Genomic DNA, 24,934 nt, shown 5'->3' on the forward strand with positions numbered 1-24,934 from the left:
ACACTTTGCTGCTAAACTGTGCTGCTATATCTCTGTGCTTATTGTGTTCTATTAGTTTTAAAACCTTAATTGATTGTCTTTCACTTGTTTTTAAAACATTAATGCCTGCATTTAATTGAACTTGTAATACCTTCGTATTTTACTCTGTTGGTCCGGGGGGCTTCCTCACTTCCTGTTTTCAGGCAAGCCAGTGAGAGACGCCCTTTTTGTTTTGATTGGGCGCTCTCTAGTTGTTCTGGCTACCGGATGCATAAAACAGCAAGCTGCGCGATCGCGCCGCATGTGCGCCGAAGGCATGCCCGTCTGCGCCCGTCCGCATTCTGGTAGCGGCCAGGGCCAGTGATGCTGCCCGTTGGCCTACTATCAATGCGGACCGACGTTGTTTTACCAGTGAGTCCCTACAGCTTTTAAGGTCTGCTATTTGCAGTCACCTGGTGCTTCCTGATCTATCTTTAGAAAAGGACTTTTTTTGTACTGCATGTGGGTTTAGACTCTGTTTGGATTCGGTCTCCATCAGCAGGCCCACAGGGGTGTCTTCCATTTCGGCGGCACTGATAAATGCTCGCTCTTGTTAAAAACACTATTTGGATGCGTTTAAGCTGCTGTCTGACAATTCTTTGGATTTACTGTTTATTACAGAGATCTGGCTGGACAGTTCCTCCGATCCTATTATCTCATTTGCCATGCGCGGGGCTATAAAATATGCAGATTGGATCGTACCGAGGGAAGGGGGGGTAGCTATTAGGTTAAAAGAAAAGTGGAATCTTCTTAGGTGTGATTCTAGTGCCTGGGGGGAGTGTGACGCACTTGATTTTACTATTCATTTTTCGTTACACTGGGGGGTTCTTTGATTTACCGACCTCCTGGTCCTGCGAAGGTCTTTCTTCAATCCTGGGGCGAGGCAGTGACCGCACGGGCTCTGCGCTTTTCCCACTGTATGATATTGGGCGATCTAAATATACATCTAGATCAGCTCAACTCTACGGATTCCCCAGAGTTCTCTGACACTCTTCAGCTCGCCCATTTTTCTCAATGGGTCTCTCGACCGACCCATCAAGGGGGCCACATTTTTGGACCCGATTTGTTCTAATTCCTATCATCGCCGACGACCCCCTCCCAGTTCCTTGGTCGGATCACTATCTGACCTTTTTTTCCTGGGAGGTGGCCCTAGCTGGTCTGCTTGGCTCTGCATCCCGTAAATCAGTATTTAAAAGAATTGAGCCTTCTAATTTTGCATCAGCTTTGACGGTCTGTAGGCCAGTACTTCCACAGGGTTTGGAAGGGAGTCTCCTGGCATTTACCAACTGGGTTCAGTCCACTATGTCGTCTATTGCTATTCCTACATCAGCGAGGCGTACCAGGGAAACTCCTTCTAAACCATGGTACACAGCTGAGCTGGCCCTATTGAAGCAAGACTAAAAAATTGGAACGCTCATGGCGTCGCAGCGAGTACTGCCCGGTGGCAAAGGGTATGCTTAGACAGAGACAGAAAATCTACTGTGCTGCCATCTCTCAAGCTAAAATGGACTATTATGCTGCTCGCATTGATCAAGCTCATAACAATTCAAAGGAAATCTTTGCAATTGTTCAGAGTTTTATGTCACCTATAGCACAATCATGCCCTCTGCCAGCCACAGATGCTTGGTGTGATACGTTGGCTAGTTTTTTTCTGCACAAAATCCGAGCGATTCAAGCAAGCTTTATGTCCATCCAACTCTTTGCCATACGCACTGCTCCTATCTCTCCTAGGCACTCTCTGGGTAAATTTTCCCCGGTTGATCTGCCTAGTACTTTGAAAATGTTGAAGGGACTAAAATCAGGTTCACCAGCAGCCCTTTGCCCCGCCAGACTGATGGCAGCTGTAGCGGAGGTTGTTAATCCCGAGGTTAACATTATCATAAATTACTCTCTGCAAGAAGCCCGAGTCCCGGATGATTGGAAGAAGGCTAAAATTCTTCCCTTATTAAAAAAGCCGGCCCTCAATCCCCTGATTCCTGGGAATTATAGACCTATTTCTCTCCTTCCCAGTCTCGCCAAAGTCTGTGAGAAGGTTGTAAATAGACAGTTGACTGAGTTTGTGGAGAAAGCGGACATCCTGCACCCAGCTCAGTCAGGGTTTCGGTCGTCTCACAGTACTGAATTGGCGCTGGTGGAAATGTCTGAGGCCATTCGAGAGTGCCTTGATGCCGGCGGGAGAGCAGCCTTAGTGCTGCTCGACCTGTCGGCTACTTTTGACACGGTTCCTCATTCCTTGTTGCTTGACCGTCTCACGGAGATTGGTGTCTCTGGGTCGATCTGGGGCTGGATTAGGTCCTTTCTGGAGGGACGGGTACAACAAGTCTGGCTGCCATCAGCCGCTTCTGCCTCTCGGCCAGTTACTACTGGGGTCCCACAGGTGTCGTCCCTCAGCCCCCTTCTGTTTAATATCTATCTTACTCCTCTAGTCATATTGGCTGAGGAGCTGGGGGCTAAGGTGATCGCCTATGCTGGCGATACCTAGCTACTTTTTACCTGGAAAAAGGATGAGGACTCCGTGGCTTCGGTTCAATTCTGCCTGTCCTCGGTATTTAAGTGGCTTGCGGGCGCCCAATTAAAATTCAATGAGGACAAGTCGGAGATACTCTTGTACGGCAATCTTCCCTTGGGCTTTAGAGATCTGATTTGGCCGTCGGAGTATCTGCCACCATCTTCCATCAGCAGTTTTGCTAAGAACTTGGGAGTCTGGTTTGAGGATAACTTATCTTTTGCCACCCAAGTGAAGCGACTCTTTGGGTGTTGCTTTCGTCTTCTCAAAATCTTGAGAAGATTTCTTCCACAGGCGGCGAAAGAGACTGTAGTCCGCGCGCTCATTCTCTCCCGCATTGATTATGCTAACTCGCTTTATGTGGGGATTCCAGCCTACTCTCTTAAAAAACTTCAAGTAGTGCAAAATGCGGCGGCATGGCTTTTGGGAGAGATTCCTCCAAGAAGTAGCGTGCAAGTTTATCTCCACTCCCTTAATTGGCTACCCATGGCAGCCCGGGTGAAATTTAAATCTATTACTATTGCCCACCGCGCCCTGCATGGCCTTGGGCCTACATACCTGCAGAAACTGTTTTCCTTTCATGTACCGGGGAGACTGTTACGCTCCCCGCTCTTCACTTGGCAAAGATTCCCCGCTTTCATCGGCAAAGGCTTGGTGGCTGTTCTCTTGCTGTTTTGGCTGCCAAGGCCTGGAACGATTTGCCGCCTGCGCTTCGCAACACTGTGCGCGTTAGAAAATTAATTACCATAACATAACATACATCATCTAATTTTATCTTTGTAAACATTACAGCAGTTCCCATCACTGAAGGAATAGTTTGGGACAGGGTTTCATATGATGTATTTGGTCCCACTGAACATTTGAAAATACCACATTTGTTTACAATTTCTTTGAATGATATCATCACCTCCAGTACTTTCTCCAATGATTGGGACTTTGAAACTGTAAATTCTATGCTGTTTGATTTAGAACAATCTGCTGCATTCTCTAGTAATGAATTGTATGAGGATACATCTGATTTTGACACTATGTACTGTTACCAACACTATGGTCATCAATTCTTGCACAAAGCGAGTGTCCCACGTAATGTTTTCACTTACCATAAATGGGAACATTGCCCGACACCGCCGAAAGGTAGGTCACAAGCGTTTGCAAAGAAGTTTGCTTATTTTTCTGAGTTTAACACTTCAGACCCGACATCTTATTAATATAAGGTTGCACCTACACCTGCAAAGAAAAATATTCTCACCAACACGAAACAGATATACTCTGCTTCCTTTATTTTCCAGCTGTCTTTACAGGGTTTTGACTTTTGGAAGAACATCATGGACACAAAATCTTTCTGGGGACTAAAGATTGGCAAGTTCAGGGAACTGAGGCATTTTTTAGAGCATGTCTCATACCACAGCAGATTAGTTTCCTTAACAACACAGTGCAACAGGCTTCCTGTCTTGGACTAGTCAAGATTAAGGACTTGAACACACCTCGGATTCCTTTAACTACACACTGAGGAATGGCAAAATTACACATAACATAATGAGGATACACTGAATGACATTCTATATGATGGTTCATACCAATCATCAGACCCAATTGGAAGGGATGGTTGATGTGGCCTATTGACACAAATAGGTGTCAGTCAATATTCAGGGTTACCACTGAGGGTTTAGTGTCCATAGGCCTGACCAACGCTATGTACAACGAGAACACTCGGTGGTGACATCTTACAGTGTTGGGAAGTTGTGCCTAGAGTGGCTAAAAACTGCAACACTTGACCCTACTCTAAAACAACATGGATCTTAGGGGTTTTTTGTTAGGTTCCCAGAAACCACGCCAGAAACCCTTCGTATATGCTATAAATAATGAAGTATGGAAACTCTCAACAGGAAGATACAGAGATATTGTGTGAGATTGACAGGGTTTACCTAGAAAAGGCTTTGGCAGTGGTCCATAATGGCATGACCACGCTAACATCCAGGATTTATTCACTGGGCAACATTGAGTCTTCTACAATAGATATAATAGAACAGGATTTGTCTATTCTTCAACATAGACAATTGCAATTGTGATACATTCTATTATTGAGCTGAATGGTACAATCATTGTGCTCTGGTCACATGCCCTGGCGGTATATCAACAGTATGTCTCGGTTTTCTTCATACAATCTAACAGAAAGACAGACAACAATGGCACGAAGAGATGCAAAGTATACAATGCTGCACATTGACAAATTGGACCAATTACCTTTTACCGTGGCTGAGTCACCCTCCACAGAATGATTAATCCATGGCCATATTACGGTGCAAGTCACGACATTCCAATTTTAATATTGTCTACAGTATCACCAAGTAGGCAGGTATGAAGCATTGGGTAGGGAATACATACATGAATCTTGGGAATTTCCTTACAGATTTAGATGCAGGAATGGGGACACTGAAGTCTTTCTCAGCGGCTCAGACTGTGAGACTTCATGAAGTGGGTCTCTAATTTGTCTATCAGGATATTATGCTTAACAGAGCTAGTAATGCTTTGTTTGCAAACCTATCATGTCACTTGAAAGGATCCCCAGCTGCCGTGATTCACCCAGTGTTCAAACTGCTCTCGAATAGGAGTTATTTGATGTTGAACGACCATGGTTGTTGTGGGGATGCTGCCAGGCATCGCATATCTGGTCACCGTAAGTTCCGATATGGCCTTCGTTTCCCTTATAAGTTTTGATTCTCTGAGCAGACTGAAAGCCATACTTTTACAGAAGGATGTGGCCTTAACCTCAGCCAAGAGTCATTTGACCTCCAGGTTGCAAGGTTTTCAGCTGAGGTACAGGCACTAGTCCAAACTAACTTCCTGCTCCATTTTGGGGAAATGGTTCACCGTATCTTTACCATGTCTGATACGTGTGGGATAGTACACCTATTTAAGAGCATGGATTCTGGGCTATTAAGCACCTTTCAGACGCTCTTCGGAGTTATTCCATCATTGATACACTCCGTATTGGGAAGTGTTTGTGGAAGGCTTCCGCTGGTGCTACTCCTTGTAGTGGGTATCCTGGTTTTAATTTTCCTGCTACGTAATGGACGTCCCAGCCTTTAAAGATATAGAAAAAGCACTCCTAGTGTGACGTTGCTGTGAACGCATAGTACTCTATCTGGGCACAACTTAGTTTCAGGAGCTAAGGGAGCATTGGTTCCTATTGTTCAGATCAGCCTGGGTTGACTGCGTCTTGCCTGTGCTCCGCTGCCTATTCTGCAGATACGAATACATGTTGGACATATGTCTAACACTTCCATCGGTTGTGCCTCCAGACGTGGATGAACTGCTGGACCCATTAAAGGCCCACATAGTGCAGTGTCCTCAGTGTATTCCAATGTTGATGTCGGCATTCTTAGAGCCACCATGGGATGCTTCAGCTCCTGTCGGAATGGAAAACGGCTCTACAACAGGCTTACAGGTATAGAGTACTTCCTCAGCGTCCGCTGTGGGAACCGGAGAAGATTGACCTGATCCAAGAGGTGTTACAGGGACCGTCATCTGCCAAGGCAAGCAGCAGTGATATTGCATCTCCCACACAGGACACATAAACATTTGGCTCTCCATGTGATGGGAACAATGCAGCCTTTTTTCCAAAACAACCAACATTGGAATTCAACAACACCATTTTTGTTGTATTTTTCTATTTTGCTCTCACTGAGCACTATGGCTTTTGGCATGCTCAGTTAGTAAAACAGTATATTGATTATTTAGAGGACTTATAGAGCTTTTTTAACTTTAGCATCGTTTTTTAACACATACCATGTTTTTATACTGATATTTTAGCAATGTCTTTTATGCTTCTTAAGCAGGCATATTTTAGCATTCGTTAACTTTGTTGTCCAGTCGGATGAAGAGTGGGTGTTATGAGCCTCAATGTACCCCAATACAGGCCTAGGTAGTTGCACGACCTTTTACCTACATTTGTCCTACCTTGCTCTACAGAACGGCTCTGGCGCTGACCTTTTACCTAGTTAGGTGCCGAATAAATGTTGTGTGGTTTTCTTAGAAAACTAGCCTTATTTATTATGCATGAGGATTCTTAGTATCACAGCAGGATTACCATCTTCTGCATAATAATTCTATACAAAAGTCACCGCTATCGTCATCCTTAGCCGATATGACCACAGTACCAGTAGAAGCCCTGAGGGTACCTTTCGGGTATATAAATACCACATCTTCGCTGGGAAAACCAGAGGAAAAACTTACATGCTGACACTAGAGGCTGTAGTCCCTGCGCGCAGACACTCAAGCACGCAGTTTGTCTGACATCCCTCCAACTCGAGACCAAGACAGGGTCCTTTGTTCTCTCCCATCAGGTAATGGGGTTGACTCCTTCCTAAGAGGATTCTTGGCTATACACCTACATGCATGCTAGGTACATCTAGTTAGGGTTTGCATCGTAGGAGTTCTCATGATTACTACCATGTATCCCTGCATATATTCACTGTTTTAGCACCATGGTAGAATTCTACCTTTTATTTACTATGTTGGTGCTTATACTCGTGTATATCTGTTTCTGTCTAATGGTTGTTGCAGCACACGTATTTTATACTAGAATGATGACGTTGGTTCGATAAATACTTATTGAAAACGTCCCTACCGTTTATTCTGTGCATCTCTCTGAGACAAAGTGAGCACGAGTGTCTGAGCGAAAAGTTCTGTACAGTTTCCACGATCCCTGAGGGATGAGGGTTGTCATGTTCGATAGTTGCCAGAAACGATTTGCTCCTAGGTAAGGTTGTGGGGCTAATAGTGGCACTGTGAGCTAGCTGGTCTACAGACTAACATATCCTTTGGGGGTGTCTGGAATCAGTCTGGACACCAATCCTTTTGTTTATATTGTCTAAACACACATATTTTATATAGATTTGTAGGAACTACACAACACAATGAGATCGAAGGCTTGAGGTCTGAATGGTCCTTAAGTTCTATTCGGAGGGATCCTGCATGTTCCCATTGTAAAGAAGAACTTGAGGGTGAATCTTGTTTGTGATGTTCAACTGTTTCTTTTAATACTTAGAAAACCAAGTGCCATACATGCATGGAAAGATACAGCAATGTAACCATATAAATAATAATGTAGGGCTTGGGAAGTTGATTCAGTTTTGCATAAATAATCCCATTTGATGATGGCCACATGGTCTTCCCTTTCGATGATGGCCACCTGACACCCAGCAAAATTATAATGGAGCTATTATATGCGTTTCAGGATATCCTCACCGTTGCCCCTAAACAGTTTTTAAACTGGATTATTATCTAAACTGTTTTGGGCAAGGCAAACGTAGCGTAAGGTTAGGAGGACTAAGAGCCGGGTGGCCTGCAAGTGCGAGACTTTAAGAAAGGTTACTGTGCTGCACAATTTCAATATACGGTAGATAGCAGAGACAAAAGTATTTTCAAATTTGAGGGTTGATTGAATGGGTGATTACTAAATCTTATCACCACTATTACAACGTTGTGATTGTCAGAGGTCAGGCTTTTTACTTCTGGTTCTTAGAAATGTCTCTGTACACTTTACCTTGTGCAACTGTTCATCCTTTTCATAGGCTTGCTATCTACAGTTTAGTTTTACCATGTTAAGGTTTTCACCAATGTGAGACCAATTTCTTTAAAGTTCAGAGACTGTGAGGTGCTCATAGTAAACATACTTTACAAGGGTCACCAATGGTGATGCTTGATCTTGTCATTTACATCTTTTAGTCACGAGTTACCTTCTAAAAGGTGCATTCTGTAAAAATCCAGGAACTGCATGTTTAAAGTCAATCTCTCTACAGGGACTGAGACCCGCCTAAACAAAACAGAAATTAATAAACCTTTATTTTCCAACAACAAAGAGCACATGGTGAATTGGAGGTATTCAAAGTATGCATGATAAGAAAAATGACCAGGCAAGACTTTTTCTTTAAAAAAAAAATAAAAAATAGGCTTTATTCAAGATCCAACTCCACCTCCAGTGACGGCAGCGCTTTCTTGAGGCTCTCAACAGTGGAGTCTTTCTCTTTCAGTTCCGGAAGGTCACTCAAGAATAAATACTTAAGATGCCTGGAAAGATAGATAAAATTGCAAGATATTTTCAACCATTGTGACATTAGGCCATTCTAGCTACACGTGACTTAAAAAGCTCATATAAAAGGATTCATGCCGTTAAGCATGAACATTTTAGCAATGTGCTGAGGTAATCATCTCAGTCAAAACATAAGTTATAGAATACTTTTCTCTGCAAAATCTCATCCCAATATGTATAATATATGAGACCTTACAAACTGCAAACCTAGCTATAACCAGTGAAGAGCTGTGCACCTTGGGTTAGAGCGGGGAAGGGCAAAGCATAGTATGGGGTGGGGTTGGAGTAAAGGAGGCTAGAAAGGGAGGGGCTGGTTGAAGGGGAAATGGCAATGGAACTTGGGAAGGGAGGTGTGTAGCAGGGCCTGGGGAGAGGACAAAATGCAGCCAATTCTAGCAGAGTTGGTGAGACATCCTGCTCCACAGCCATGGGGATTGGCCCGTGTCACATGGAATTCTCAGGCACTGAGAATTCCAATGCACTCTTTCTGAGGGAACCAAGAGTGTAACAAAAGATACTTCAGGTGAACAAGCAATGGCCTTTGCCGCCACAGCACTTAGACAAGTAGAAGTCAATTACTCTATGATTGAGAGGAAAGCATTGGCGGTATACTTAAGGGAAGTATATACAAAGAAACGCTTGATAGCAATCTCAAGTAGGATCAAGAGGTGGGTGGTAAAACCTCAGGGGTTTAGCTTTGATGTTGAATATGTTCTAGGTGCTGCCGATTGCCTACCACATCTGGTGAAAGATACTGATACAGAACTTGAGTGTGAGATGAGTTATAGTGAGGATGTGTATGTACCCAAAGAAGATGCCTGTGTTATAACCAATGGTGCCACTGAAGAGACGTTTTGGAAACAGGAACTATTAGCAGATCCCTTTCTAATAAAGGTGCAAGAAAAAACTAACTAAGGGATAGGACACACAAGGGAAAGTGGAGGAACAGGTTCAACCATACTGGATGGTCAGGGAGGAATTGTCTGAGTTGGATGGATGTCTGTTCAGGGGTACTAGATTAATACCGCCTAGTAATCTAAGGATGAGGTTGATCTACCTGGCACATGAAGGTCACTTTGGCATTACCAAGACTAAATAGAGGTTACACCTAGACTTCTGGTGGCCGGGGATAGATGGAGCAGTGGAGAGAGTAGTCAGAGATTGTATGTTGTGCGAAGCCAGTGACAAGGTGTTGAAGTCATGCACTCCACCCATGGTGTGTTGTCCTTTACCTGAAAGACCTTGGATGATGTGGCCATGGATATAGTTGGCCCATTGACTGGAGAAAAGAGCTCTCCATATAGTTTAGTATTAGTGGATTTCTGGCCAGTGATTAAAATGGTGTCTGATCTCAGTTCCAATACAGTTATTAAATTCCTGGTAGACGTTTTCATGCATGAAGGTCTTAACATGTTGTTGACAGATAACAGGACACAATTTTGCTCAAACTAAACTAAAGAATTTCTAGAATGCAAAGGTATGAAACACAAACTCTGTGCTCTCTACCATCAAGAAACTAACGGGGTAGTAGAGAGATTTAATAAAACCAGCAAGGAAGGCATCCAACTAGCAAAGGCAATCAATTGTGTTGGAAGGAGGAGGCTATGTGTAGGTTGGAAGCTTATTGTCTAACTCCTCATCAATCCACCTACATGACACCTTTTGAGATACTAAAGGGAAGGAGACCTAACTCCAGATTAGCAGCTGGGTGGATGAAGTGGAATAGAGGTTGGGTGAAGATAGACATTTATCAAGCATGAGGGAGAAAAGAGCTTGAGTCAAAGACTGTAAGAAAGAAACATTATAACCAGACACATAAAAGCAAGTTAATTGATTTCAAACTTGGTGAATGGGTTAAAGTGAGATCTCCTACTGGTGGCAAAGAGGGATCTCGATTCACAGAACCAATAAGAATAATTAAAGAGTTTTGCAATGCTATAAAAACTCAGGATGGGAGGGTATGGAATTTCGGTATAGTGGTCAAATGTGTGGGGCCAGAATGGCATGATGAGGAAATGGAATCCTCAGGACAGGATAAGGTAGACAAAGAAAACAGAGATGAACATCAGTTATAAAATACCTTGAGGAGTGAGAAATTGGTTAAGTCAAACAACAAGACCAGCGTCTTTACCAGGGCATGTGGGCATGCGAAATGGCCTCCAATTCACTTCAAAGATCATGCAGTCAACTGAGGTTCACTTACTTCTTTGGAAAGTGTTCATTTTTGCAGAAATGTTTTATTCTTCATTGTACGCTATGTAAGAGCTGTATTCCCTAACAATGTGTGCTAGAAATATTCTTATTCCTCAGTTTTACTCTATGTAAGTATTGTTTTCCAAGCAAGTGTTGCATAATGAGACTTTCCTGTTTTCGGATCTTTTTTTTTCATTTTTTTCTTTCTTTTTTTTTTTTTATGTCCTCATTTGCCAAGCCCTTATGTGTTAAGAAGGAAAACCGCCAACCACCATTTTGTGCTATCTTGTCCTACCCACCAAGAAACCATTAGTGTGATTTGGACAATAGCACAAAAACCGGATAACAAATTGGCGGAAGAAGGAGAGAACAACACACAAAAAGGGCGGCCTTTAAGAACTCCATCTAGGCATATTTCAGCCTGTTTGGACCAGAAAATCGGAAAAGACCCTTGTTGTAGATCCATGGAGTAGGGAAACTGGCATAATCATAGGACCGGGGGAAAAAAAAGAAAACCCGGGAAACCTACTTCCACTGTATCAAATAGTCCCAAAAAACAGTTTTCTTTTTTTTATACTGCAGGGTCTGGCCAGGTCTACTTTAGAAACTTCATATAGGGACGATAACCATCCCGTATATGTTGGAGGAGCTGTATCCACCCAGAATCTGCAGATCTGTCTCCTAGCCATTAAAATTGCAAAAAACAGGAAGGATCTGGCAGGCCCTAAGATATTTTCATCAATCCCAAAGATGATCAAGGGGAGAGTACTGCTAAGAGTGATGTTTAGAATAGAAGATAGTGTTTCCATCACCTCTTCCCAAAAGCGACTAATAACTGGGCACTCTTTAAACATGTGCACGTCCGAGGCCTCTACTAGATAGCATTTATTGCATTTTTTCCCATGTTGGAATTTGGCTAACTTTTGGGGGGACAGATATGCACGATGTAAAGTAAAAAGGTGGTTTTGCCTCAGCCAGGCTGGCTTCACAATTTTATACAGGAGACTAAATGAGTTCAGCCACAACTGCTGGCACTGTTCGCCAACATTACTACCCCATAACACCTCAGGGAGATTGGAGTCGTCGTCTATCTCCTCCAGGATCGCCCAATACCAACAAGCGACTTCCTTTCCTCCCCCTGGCCTTGTCACCAAAAGATTTTCTAAATTGCTGTAAATCCACATGGGGACTCCCTTTCTTATCAAAGCCTGCGCCCAGCTATTCAACTGCATATACTTGAAGACAGATAATCCTGGCCCGACTTTCTCCCGCAAAGCCTCCCAAGGTATCATTGAACCACCTGCTGTCAGCTCTCCCCAGTTTATAATTCCGGCTTCCTTTATTGGACCTGCCAACCTGTCTTTAAGACACAGTGGGGTGCCTGGCGAATCCCACATGGGTGCTAAGTTAGAAAAATAGCACAACCCTGTTCTATTTCTGATTGTGGACCAACTCCTAGCCAACGATTGAATTTTAAATTTTATTTTTAAAAAAAAAATTCTGGTCTCCAAACTTAAAAAGAAAGCCGTCAGATGGAAGATCGGACCCCTCCAACATAGCTCGGAACATCCTTCCTCTAAGGTTATCCACTGGTGTTTTTAGGAGCATTCTCGAGTAAGATAATTGGAAAGCCCAAGCATAATATTGAATGTCTGGAGACGTTAAGCCTCCTTTCTCTCTCCTTCTCCTCAACTTTTTCCAAGCCAATCAAAACAAAAAGGTATATTTAGGTAGGATAGACATTTTTAAAAGGTTTGTCCTCCCAAAGATGGATAACGGGAGATTATTCCATGCCTTTAGTTGTTTCTAGCATTCTTTATGTACTCGCTCGAGATTATGAGTGGTGATATTACTTATGTCTTGAGTTATTCTTATACCAAGATACCGCATAGAGGACACAACCTCTACCTGCGTATTGGGGGAATTCCAGGCCACGATCTCTGTTTTCTCTGAGTTTATGTTATATCCAGAGATTTTTCCGAACTCCTCAGCCTTCCTAATCACTGAGGGAAGAGCCAGATCTAAATTTGAAGTCATTATGAGGATATCATCGGCATACAGGGCAACTCGCCTTTCCCACCCTCCGAAGCTAAATGATGGTATGGTAGCCTCCTCTCTAAGAATCTGTGCAAAGGGTTCAATGTAGAGGTTAAAAAGGAGGGGGGATAGCGGGCATCCCTTCCTTGTACCTCCCGAAATTTCAAAAGGCTCTGTTCGGAAACTGTTTACATTGAGCCTTGCCGTAGGGGACTTATATAGGAGTGAAATCATACGGCAGAAGTTTTCGGGCAGATTAAATTTCTTCATAACTGCAGCCAAATAGGGCCAATTTACCCTATCAAAGGCCTTGGTCGCATCCAACGTGAAAGCAGCCAGAGGCAGAGAAAAATTGGTAGCGATATCGATCGCCCCCACCAGATCTTGTGTAAGATCAGCTAAGTGTCTACCCTTTATAAAGCCCTTTTGATCTTCATGAACCAGATAGCTTATCACCTTCCCCAACCTAGATGTCATAATAGCGGCAAAGATTTTATAGTCGCTGTTGAGGAGCGAAATCGGGCGATATGACCCACATTCCTTTATATCTTTCCCAGGTTTAGGTATTAAGACCACTGTGGCATCATTCCAAGACTTTGGAGGATCTCGGCCCTCCAAAAGGATGTTATTAAAAACAGAGGCCAGAACCGGGGTGATCTCTTCTGAAAGGGCCCTTTCGAATTCCCCGGTAACCCATCAGGGCCTGCTGCCTTCCCCCGCTTTACGTGCCCCAAAGCCTTCCTAATCTCTTCAACGGAGATCTCTTTCTCAAACATCCTACTATGCTCTGGGGATAACTTTGGCAAGGAAATTTGGTCCAACCAGGCCTCCCTCCCTGCCTTGTCTTCCCGAATATCTTCCTTATAGATTTCCTGAAAAAAATCCCGGAAGGCCCCACCTATTTCATCCTTTGTGGTTCTGGGAGCAAATTCCCCCTCCGCCTTGATCTCTCTGATGTAGTTTCGAGCTTGGTCAGATTTAGTTTTCCAGGTAAGAATTTTTCCAGCCGCCTCGCCAAACTCAAAATGAGAGATTCTACTCGCCTCCCACCTTCTAGCGACCCTAGCTTGTAATAGGTTTTCTAGTTGCGACTTTAACTCCCTACATCTTTCGAAGTCTGCACCTGATCTAGTTTGGGGGTCCAGGGTACTTTCGATGGTCTTCATTTCCCCCTCCAAGTTATCAATACATTCCCTATATTTCTTTCTTCTATAAGAGGCTCTGTTCGTGATTCTCCCCCTCCAAAAGGCTATTAAAGCATCCCACATAATATGTATATCAGTAGAGTCTATATTTGCCTCCAAGAAGTGATGGGACTCTGATCGTAGAAAGTTAACCTCCTCGTTTTCTAAGAGGATGGTACGATCAAACGACCAAGAAGTATACCTATGTATAAACTCAAGCTTCAATACAAACAAGATGGCCGAATGGTCGGAAAGGTGTGAGGGGAGATAAAAAATGTCTATCAATAGATCTTTCAAACTATAGCTAAATAGAGCATAGTCTATCCTAGACACATGTTTATACTTAAAGTTTCGAAAAGAAACCCCCAGTTGATCCCCCACCCTTTCCCTCCAAAAGTCTGCAAGCCCCAGTTGTGACATAGCTATCAAGAGATCCTGTCTAGATTTTGATAAGACACAGGCTCTAGAATTAGCAGACTTATCTAGATTCGGGTTTAAGACAATATTAAAATCGCCCATCCAGATAACTGGGTCGTGGAAAGCCAATAGGTTATCTCGAATGCTGTTTAAATAGGAGGGATCATCCTGGTTAGGACCGTAATACCCGACCAAAATAAGAAAGAGGCCGTCCAGCATTGCCCTTACAATAAGCCACCTACCGCTCCCATCCTCCCTATACTCCATGATTTGTACCTTTGCTTGTTTTTTAAAGATAAAGAGCACCCCCTAATGTTTGCTGATTGGTCTGTGCAAATAAAATTATCTACCCATTTTTCCTTTTTCAAGATCTCTGTTATTTCACCCTTGAGGAGGTGTGACTCCTGGATGACTATGACCTGTGCCGGGGAGTCCCTCAAATATTGAAAGATCTTTGCTCTCCTACTCCCAGTACGTAGGCCCTTGACATTCCAGGATAGAATTTTTAGCTGTGTCATTTCGTCAAACAGTTGTCTCCCCCCCTTACCTTTTTCAAATTCCCTACAACCATGTTGTCATAGCTTTCTCGGCCATTTTTGGGGCATGAAACAAAAAATGTTGATCGAGGTACTAGGCTATTGACAATAAAATTTCTTTTAGGCTTCAACATTTGAGGTTTATTTTTCTTTCCACCCTTACCCCCCTGTGCAACACCCACCCCCCCGGAAAACTCTACCCAACCTACACTGGACAGAGGAATTGCCAGTTTTGCGCCCTCTTCCTCCTCCACCCTCCTTTCCCCTCCCCCTTCTCTCCCACCACACCCAAAAACTGCAAAGTGAGTCATACATCGGTACATACTCTTAATTGATAAAAGCCATTATTTACTCTTATCCCTTCATTTCCTATTCGCTCTTATTCGTGTCCTTTCTAGCACTTTTTATTTTTACTTATTCTTGAGCGATTTTTTTATTTTTATTTTTTTCCTTATTTTCCCTACCCCAATTACAAAACGTATAGTACTGATTAGATTTATGACCTACTAGGGGTTTTACTACAGGGGGAAACCCATTTTTTTTAATTTTTTTTTTTTTTACTTTTTTCTCTATATTCTTTCTTTTTTTTTTTCCTTCCCCTTCCTTTATTATTATTTTTTTTCCTTTTCCCCTTTTCCTCTTCATTCCTTTCCTGAAGGAACCTTTAATGACTCCAGCATTTCGTCCGCCTCAAGAGGAGATCTGATATTGTACATTTTATTCTTAAACATCACACGCAAAAAAGCAGGGAATCTCATCTGCACTGTTGCGCCTAGGGCACGAAATGTTTCCATCCTCTGACCTAATTCCCACTGCCGATCTAAGGTGGTCTTAGACAGGTCAGGGCGGATCTCAAAAAGAAAGTCAGGACCGCTTAGAGACTTATTTTTTAGGGCCAAAGTGAAGATTTTTTCTTTGATCGATTAGGTAAGAAAGTTGACCAAAATCTTCCTAGGCTTTTCTCTGCCGGGTTTCATGTGGAAGGGGTCCCTATGTATCCTTTGGATGTCTCTTGCCAAAATGTCTGGTGACTCCTTTAAATTGAGTGAGTCTTTAAGTAGGTTTACGACAAAGGTTTTTATGTCGCTCCCCTCTTTCCCCTCAGGAATCTTCAGAAGTCGGAGATTATTCCTTCTTGAAAAGTTTTCCAATGACTCGACCCTCTCGCGGATCACATCCCCCTCTCTTTGCAAATTATGAATTTTAGCTCGGGAAGTTCCTAGATTGGTTTTAAGCTCTTCTACTGTGTCTTCAAGAGTTTCTGTCCTCTCGTTGAGCCGGTCTACTTTTCGCTCCAAAACATCGCACGCAGCCCTAATCTCAGATTGATTCTCTGCGGAGATCATAAAACCCTGTTTTATGTCTATTTTTAGGGAGTTTAGTAGAAATTCTATTGAAGAAGAGGCTGTGTCCGCTCCGTCATCCCCAACCTCTGTCCTATCTAGTGACACAGGAAATTGATCGGAACGTGGTGTATGATCCGCAGGTACCTCAATAGGTATTGATTTCTCTATCGATAGGCCACCTTGCGAGTTTTGGACAGATTGTGAACTAACAGCTCTGTTAGGCTCCATCATCTCCCCTGTCCTGACATCTTCTGCCGTCTGATTGTCACAACCTGACCCAGCCGCTGGTAGACTTATGTCCGCTGGAGGAGAAGCCATTTTCTCATGGAAACCTACAATTACAGAAACGCAGTCTTGGTCGGATAGGTGGTGCTTTGGAATGGTCAAAACTTGGGGCAACAACCTAAAGAAAGAGCGCAGGGAGGGGGTAATGCGAGAGGGCTTAAGCTCTCCTTGTCTCCCCTTAACAGCCGCTCTCACTAACCCTCTCTGGAGTCCTTTTAAATCGACAGCATTCTCCTCCTGGAATTCGCTCTCAATGCCGCAGTCAGCCAGAGATGCCTGGATACCGTGCCTGCCCCTTACCCCCCCCCACCTCTGCCCCTACCCCTCCCCTTCCTTGGCTTACACTTGACTTCTTTCTTTTTGCAAAAGTTTAAGTTCTTACAAGCTACAGACTCGACCCCGCCTAAACCCCCCCCACAAATAGTCTGTCCGAGTCCTGCAGCATTGACCAAATCGCCTTCACACGCCACTGTAGCTTTTGGGTGCTCCAACAAGGGGCTTGCCTGAGAAAAATACGTGCCAATCCCTTTACCCCCCGTCACCTTACCGCGTACTTCATTGCTGCTACCTCCCTGCACTATTCTCCCCCGAAGGAGACCTCGAGCCGCTGCGCTGCGGTCGCGTCTAAGCTCCACGGCTGCAGCCTCCCAGCGCTGCGGCAGGAAGAGCCCGGGAACAGAGATGAAGGTGGGGGCAGGAGCCCGATGTGAAACTCCGAGGCACATCCGCTGGTCCAACAGTCAATTCAGAAGAGGTAAAGAACCCTCCTGCTCAGGGACTACCGTTCCGCACACGCCGTATACCCAACTCGTTAGCAGGGTGAGAGAAAGAGAGCTCCTCCGAGGATGCGCTACTGCTCAACACGCGGGCGCCATGTTTTTCCCGCAACCAGCGAGCTACCGCTAGCAGGAGAGAGAGAGGAGTGGAGAGCTTCTCCGAGGACGAGCGCTACCGCTCAACACGCGGGCGCCATGTTTTCCCCTGCCATCGCGAAAATTGTTTTCGGATCTTATTGATATTATTATAATAAGCTCTATGCTTCAAATAATTGCTATTAGTGCACATATATGTGTAATTGTATAAAGAGGGAGAAGTGTGACATCCTGCTTCACAGCCATGGGAATTGACCCATGTCGCATGGAATTCTCGGGCACTGAGAATTCCAATGGAGGGAACCAAGAGTGTAACGGAGGTTGAGATCTAGGATGTGGATGAGGTATTACGACTACATCTTAACTGACGTTTCTCATAAGTGTGACACATCTTTATTGAACATCTTAACTTCGTTTTCACAGTTGACTAATATATAAAGCTCTTAGCTGCAAAACTACAACACTTAATTTTGTAAAAAAGACCACCTTGCCAGGCTGCACCCATCTTGTAGGTTAATTTGATAAAAGGTAGGCTCCCGCTGGTGCCAAATGCAGTGCAGGTTCTACACTTTGAAATGTGGCTCTAGGATGAGCATGAAGGGATGGCAATACATTTTCCAGTGAAGTGTGATATGATATGTATTACCCCTCTATGTTGGGTAATAACTCTAGTTGGAATGTTCAGTGCAGGCCAACTTGTCACAGTCAAATATGCCACTGATCAGATGGAACGTTGAAGTACTAGTCCTGAAAGCTAATCCTGAGTGTGTAGCAGCTAAAAACCTTCAGGATTTTTGGGAGTTTCAAATTCAGCCTTCACCAATTATTATAATAAGATCAATATGTTGAATGCATTTACCCAAGTGTCTACAATGGGCATAGATTACTTGGCACGAGGCCAGCAGGAATGGTGATATTCATAGTGCCTCCAATCTTTACAAAGGCTTATGAAGTGAGGGTATCGAGCCTGTGAAAAGCGCCAGAGTTTAAAGTTAAATCTATTGCAAGACATCAAGGTTTTGGGTTTAAGAAAGGAATTGCCTGGATCAAATGTAGATACTGGGTTGTATCGACACAATCACCATATTCTGGTGGGAAGTGCTCTGTATCTATGGAGATTTGAAGACGGACTGGGTCAAGATCACAGCTAATTTGCCACACTTGCACCCTTACCCCCAAGCCTTTTCTTGGTGGATCCTCCGAACATGAAGATTTAGCAGTTAAGGGGTTTGGAAGAGATGCCTGTTCAGTGCAGAAGCTAAGCAGGTCGGTGTTTGCTTCGGTGCTATGTCTCTGAACCTCATGATCAGGCTGGTTACTCCATGTAATCAAAGCGATAAATAGTGATAATCAATGCTGCCATACAACCCAAACTAACACTCCATGTCTCACAAAGGGCAGTTGATCCTGTCCGATTGTCAGAAGGTCTGCTGTCACAATCCACACTGACTGGCATCCTTCTATAACCTTAAACCGTTACTTGTAACTTTGTGTTTCATTTCGTGGGAAAAATCATATCACAGTTGAGGGTACAACTGAACCTCACTAAAACAGTGAACCTAACAAATATCATACTTCTGAGCTGTTCTTTAAAAATCTATAATAATATTGCCAATATTTTTCATTCTCTATTTGGAGCCAACAGTTGAGCTGTATGGCATGGGTCAAAAACTTCAAAATGTCACCCGCAATCCTTATTGCGGACAATGTGCTCCAAAGGTCCTGGCTTTCATATGGCCTTCCACCCTTCAGGCTATTTGAATTCAACTTGAATCTGCCAAAAAAAAGTATTTCATAGTGGTGGTGCACACTTATAAGAATGGCAGATCTACTCCATTTAACTGAGAAGTTTTACGTGATGCGATGATGGCACAAGCGCAGAACGCTGTGAGAAACGTATTACATACACCTTGAAAAAAATGTATACATGCCATTAATTCCTCCTGAAGAAGGTATTTATCCTGTAATGCACTTGGGCAGATGATCCAATCAAATAATTGCTGAAAGTACATGCCCCATCTCTTCTTCGCATATAACATGCTAGGAAGGTAATGTTGAAGACTGCCTGACTGCACTAGTAGTGATTGGAAGTGGGTAAACACTCATCTGCACTTGCATCCCTTGCGCTGACGGCTATAAAAAAAAAAAACTAGATCTTACATGGAAGCTCTTTTTTTAACACCAAACAGTGACAGCATCCAACCTGCTTACTTTTTTCCCATTTCTTCTTTTTGGCATCTCAAGGAATACCTATATGAGCTCCTCCTACAGGTGTCAAACTACTTCCATGTGTTTCCTCCCTCATCCTCTCCCTTAATACATGCAATAAATAAAGTTAAATATAAAGTTATGCATTTTGTTCCCCCACATTACTTTTAGGAATGCTGGGAAACTCAATGGAGCACTTGCCCCTGACTTTCCTTAATTCCTCCATACCTTTGCTCAATTCTTACTGTCCATCTTCTGTAGCTCGTGAGATATCAGACTTGATGAGGGGGCATGAGCCTGTGAAGACTTCTCTTTAAAGCCCAGACTCAGAATTTCTTCTTTGACAGAGTACAACAGAAACTTAACTAAGATTTTCCTTATTCTGAAGCCGGACAAAAATCCAATAGAATGCCAGTCATACTGTCCAATCTCCCCGGAAGACATTTACAGAAATTAAAGAACTGCCTGGTAGAGTTCATAGATTTAGCAGTGGCACCAAAAACACCACTGGTGATTATGACCCTTGATGTGGCCAAGGCATTTGACAGAGGGAATTGGGATTACTTCATGACAGTTCTGAAGCATGTTGGGGTGGGGGACAGGTTTCTGAAGGCGATTCAACAAATTTATAGCACTCCGAGGGACCAGGTGTTAGTGAACGATAGTCTGTCTACTCCAGTTTAAATAGAGAGTGTTACTAGGCAGGGCTGCCCCCTTTCCCCGCTCCTTTTCGATCTCTATACAGAACCCTTTGCCCAAAGTTTGAGAGGAAATAAAGAGATTGAGATCCTTATTGCTGGCAAACTCTCCAAAGAAATAGCACTATACACTGATTATTTGATTGAGTACATGTCAGATGCATAGAGTGCCATATCCCAAGTAACATGGAAAGTGAGGCCGTTTGGGAAATTCTCCAGGGTCAGGTGTATAAAACCTGAAATAATGACCAGGAACTCTGTATGGAAGGACGTGGATCACAGTGAAGAAATAAGGTACATGGGAGTTAGGATTATGCATAATCATGACAACATCCTGAAGGGTAACCTGAAAATAGTCAGCAATGAGGTAGGTAGGTGTCACAAGGGACACCCTCTATGGGAAAGGAGGCACGATAGTCTGAGGTCTGGGGTTATGGTTCTTTATTGTTCCACGGTACAAGACACAAGGTAAAGGATGAGATCGCGTCTTCTTTCTTGGCTCGTCTTCCCTTGGGGCGCTTTCCACGGAGTAAGGTGTTCATACGACACTCCAGGGAGGTAGACCGGGGGAAACAAAAAGAACACGGGAATGCACACAGGTGAGATGAAGGAGCTTTGAATGGCTTTGAGGCAGGGTAAGGGGAGTGAAGGGTCACCGGGGCTGCCACCACGTAGAATTCACACACCGCCAAAACAGTAGAAGTCTCGCAGGTGAAGGTGCAGGGAACAGGGTGTCCCACACACACCCACCCCTCTGTGACCTCCCCAACTCAATCCTACCCCGTCCCTCCCCGTGCAAAAGTAAAACCCAGGACTCGGTCCCGTACCTTTCCCAGCCACGCTCCTTCGGGAACGTGGCGGGGCGAGTCGCGGTGTCGTTGGCCTCCTGGCTGCTTCGGATCCTCGACCTCGTCCTCTCTGATCCCTCCGCTCGGTTTCTCGCCGTTTCCACCGCTTCGTTGCTCTTGCTCTTCCTCTCTCTCTCCACTCCTGCTTCCTCCGCCGGCTTTCGCGCCTTGGTCGTGTTCCGGGTTCTCTTTACAGGCAAACACGTCCCGTGATTGGAGGTTTGTCGCTGACGTCGTTCTCACAGACTCCTCCCCCCGAGAAGTCCAGTCTGGATTAAAGGGGCCGCTCTCGTCCTGCGGCCGAGGTGGAAATGAATGGTCATTATCGTCTCCAGCTTGATCCTCCAGAGTGACCCCCTGACAGTAGGCTACTGAAAAAAATGGGGGAATCTGTCACTCACTATATATGGAACGGAAAAACTTGGTTAAATTGTCCATCTTGCCAAGATTCACCTCTCAATTTGATAACATCCCGCTAAGCTTCAACAGTAAAGAGCTTCGTAAGATCCAATGGAAGATCACCTCGTTCATCTGGGCAGACAAAGTTATACAGCTTTCATAGAAAAAGCTCAGGAGGAGGTTAGGGAATGGGGGCGTGGCACTACCTGACATCCAGCTCTATTGTTGGATATTCCATTAAAAAAATTGCAGGATGCTTCTCCTCCACCCAGATGAATCGTCCGCTTGGAGTATGTATAGGACTACGCTAGACCAAGAGAGGGGTTCCTGTACAAGTATGGCGCACCAAAGTCTTTAAAAAAGTACAGATGAAATGCCTTCGCTCCGCTGCCGGTCTATGGTTTGAGATAAGATCTTTCCTAGGAATCCCATACCATAGCAATCTATCACCAATATGGGATTCTCCAGGAACGCCCAAGTGTTTGAAAGACCGTTTATCAAGACCACTTTGAGAAGGTGGAATAACCAAGTGGGGGCAGTTAGATGAGGAAGGGAACGCATTACCATGGGACACCTCGGAGAGAATCACTAAGGGAATACTGTCAAGGTTCAAATATCAGTTGATCACCTAGCTGGAAGACCAGGGGTGGACCACTCAGATATCCAAAGTATGGAGGAGGAACTTCAGGATCCTAGTACAAGCAGGAAGGAGGTGGCAATGTGGTATCAACTCTTATTAGACGCAACAGAGGGGAACATGAAATCAGCACATCAAGTCCGGGACGGATGCTTGCTGAACGTAGACTTAGAGAATATATGGCAAGTACTGATTAACTTACTTTACTAAGTAGTAAAATCTGTACCTTTAAAAAGGAACCACTTGTTCACTCGCTACAGAGCCTTTTGGTCCACACTGGAGCTGGCTAAACCCAGGAGAATTAACAACAACGCCAAGTGCAATAGGTGGGGAGGCCCAGGTGTAGATGATATAAACATGTTTGCCAGCTGCACTGTTTTAGAGGATTTTTTGCTGAGAGTGGGTAAAACAATATCAGACCTCTCAGGAGTACGAGTGGAGGTAAGCCATACTACAATTTTTTGGGGTGTACCATGGAAATATGCAGAGGTGGAAAGAATGACATCAACGCAATCTAAATTGATTTTCTTCCTATATCTCCTGGCAAGGAGAGAAATTTGTAAGAAATGGTGCCAACCAGAGCTACCCGCTTGGGCTTGTGGTGAAACTCTGTTAAATTCTTTTATAAATTAGACAGAAAAATTGGGGGTGCACGTTTTTTTTTTTTTAACAAGCCGAGACCTGGTTAACATCAGAGGACGAGTCCAATGATTAGACCTCCTATGTCAGGAATGGCGGGAGGAATTATTCGGAGCTGTAAGCAATATTACTGATGGTCTCGAAGCCCAGGATAGAGCACTTGGGACTGTCAAGATTATGAGAAGGTGCTTTTAAAGGCAAAATGAGGACAAAAAGAATGGGTTGGAAGATCTAGTTCCTCTTCTTTTATTTACTAATTTAATTTGTTTTGTCCCCCAAAGTGCTATTAAACCTTCTGTGATAACTTCAGAGGGCTTTGTGGAAAGGAAAGAATTACAGGGCAAAGTAGTGCATAAACCAGGCTCTAGAGATGAAGGATCAGTCCCTTATCTACGAAATGAGTGGTGGAGTCTCAAGTGCCTAGAAGAGGAGTCCTCATCGGTGGTATTTATCAATAGCAATGCAACCATGTTTCCTTAATAGAAAATGGTGTACCTTACCTTCATTGACATTTTGATTCACATGTCAGTTATGTGCACTGCCTAGATCAGACATTGCTTCAAAATCATTTTACTGGCATGAGTTTCAAAGATCAAAGCGAAATCTGCCAATTTCACCAGTTCCTAGATCAAACTTTGGAAAATTGGCTTTGCCAGTATAGCTTAACTGTCAAATATTTAAACTGATCAGCCCATTTTTTTCAAACATACCCTAATGTGTTCAGAGATATGATGCCTCTATCTGTGACGTTGCCGCAGGAAATGATCTCCAGCCGCCGAAGACTCTTTTGCAAGTTTTCAATCTTACTCAGCCTCTCCAAACAGGTGTCCTCAATGTATATGCACTTGCAGAACTTAATTTCTTCAAGGTGTTCCAGGCCATCTGAAATAGAAACAACATGTTAGTACCAGTGGAAAATGGCACAGAATATGTTCAACTAGACTTCCCAAGAATTCCGCTTGCTTTTATGTTGCAAAATGTCTCCAGTTTAAAATGGATATATGTTGTAGAGGAATGATATTGTGTAAGGTCTTCATTAAAAGCTCAAGAAACTGACATGGTTCACTCTCTGTCGGCTGCTAAAGCCATCTTCCTAGAGTTATATAAATCTAACTACCACAATGCTAATGTTCCATCGACTTACTAAAGTATTTTCAGACCTCTCCTTCCATACTGTCGCTCCTAAGTTGTCTATTAAATCCATTTATGTGAAACGTATTGCATCGAATCTAGTTCCCCAAACGGATTACATCAGAAACATCACAAGCTCACTCCAGTTCACCTAGACGTCTCTTAGTGACCTGTATTTCAACAATCTCCAAGCTATACCTTCAATGCTCATCTCTATATTTGAGTTATTCTCTATGCCTCATAGTAGAGAATGAACAGTATAACTACCATCATAAATTATTAAAAGATCTTAATTTCACACTATTGAGACTTCTTCTCCTGGCCCTGTAGCAGCATACAGCCAATTGTGTATGGTTTGGAACGACTCAAGAGTTAGCACTGAGTCTCAATCTAACATTGGGCACCTCCATTTCTGAGCGACTAACTAGGAGAAATGTAGCTCCTAGTTAGTCATTCGGAAATGTCTTCCTAAGTCAGTTTGACCGGAGCCTTCTCTGCCCCCCTGCCTCCCCGATTTGAGAATTCTCTTATCGTTGTGAATTATCTAGGTACGAAGAGATAAATTGATGACATGGACTAGCTTGCTTTCAGTGTTAGACCCGGGTACTTCATTGTGTAAATTATAGACTCTCCAATTAACATTTGGATAAAAATGTCTTACTAAGATAAGAAGTGACTGGAAGTTCCAGCTGTTTATGGCTTTGAGTTCACACTGAATCTAGCCACCACACCAGTCCCCTATTCATTTGATTTATTAACAAGGAGCTGCAGCTATTATTTATGTGAGCAGTGAGGCTGGAAGGAAGACCAGATCAGGAAGGTGTCAGGGAAGAGGAAGGTGTCAGGGAAGAGGAAAGTGTGCGCAAAGAATGTAGCTTGTGCATGG

General features: G+C 43.7%; 1 protein-coding gene across 1 annotated transcript in view; it reads right to left on the minus strand.

Moving 5' to 3' along the window:
• Positions 1 to 8,354: 8,354 nt before the first annotated feature.
• Positions 8,355 to 24,934, minus strand: part of DMAC2L (distal membrane arm assembly component 2 like) — a 159,242-nt gene continuing 142,662 nt past the window's right edge. The window contains exons 4-5 of the mRNA XM_085626999.1: positions 23,628 to 23,799; positions 8,355 to 8,596 (exon numbers count right to left, since the gene is read on the minus strand). Coding sequence (XP_085483125.1) covers positions 8,482 to 8,596; positions 23,628 to 23,799 — 287 coding nt within the window. The 3' untranslated portion in view covers positions 8,355 to 8,481. The remainder of the gene's footprint in view (positions 8,597 to 23,627; positions 23,800 to 24,934) is intronic.

This window comes from Triturus cristatus, chromosome 9 (genome assembly GCF_964204655.1).
Source record: "Triturus cristatus chromosome 9, aTriCri1.1, whole genome shotgun sequence".
Classification (NCBI taxonomy): domain Eukaryota; kingdom Metazoa; phylum Chordata; class Amphibia; order Caudata; family Salamandridae; genus Triturus; species Triturus cristatus.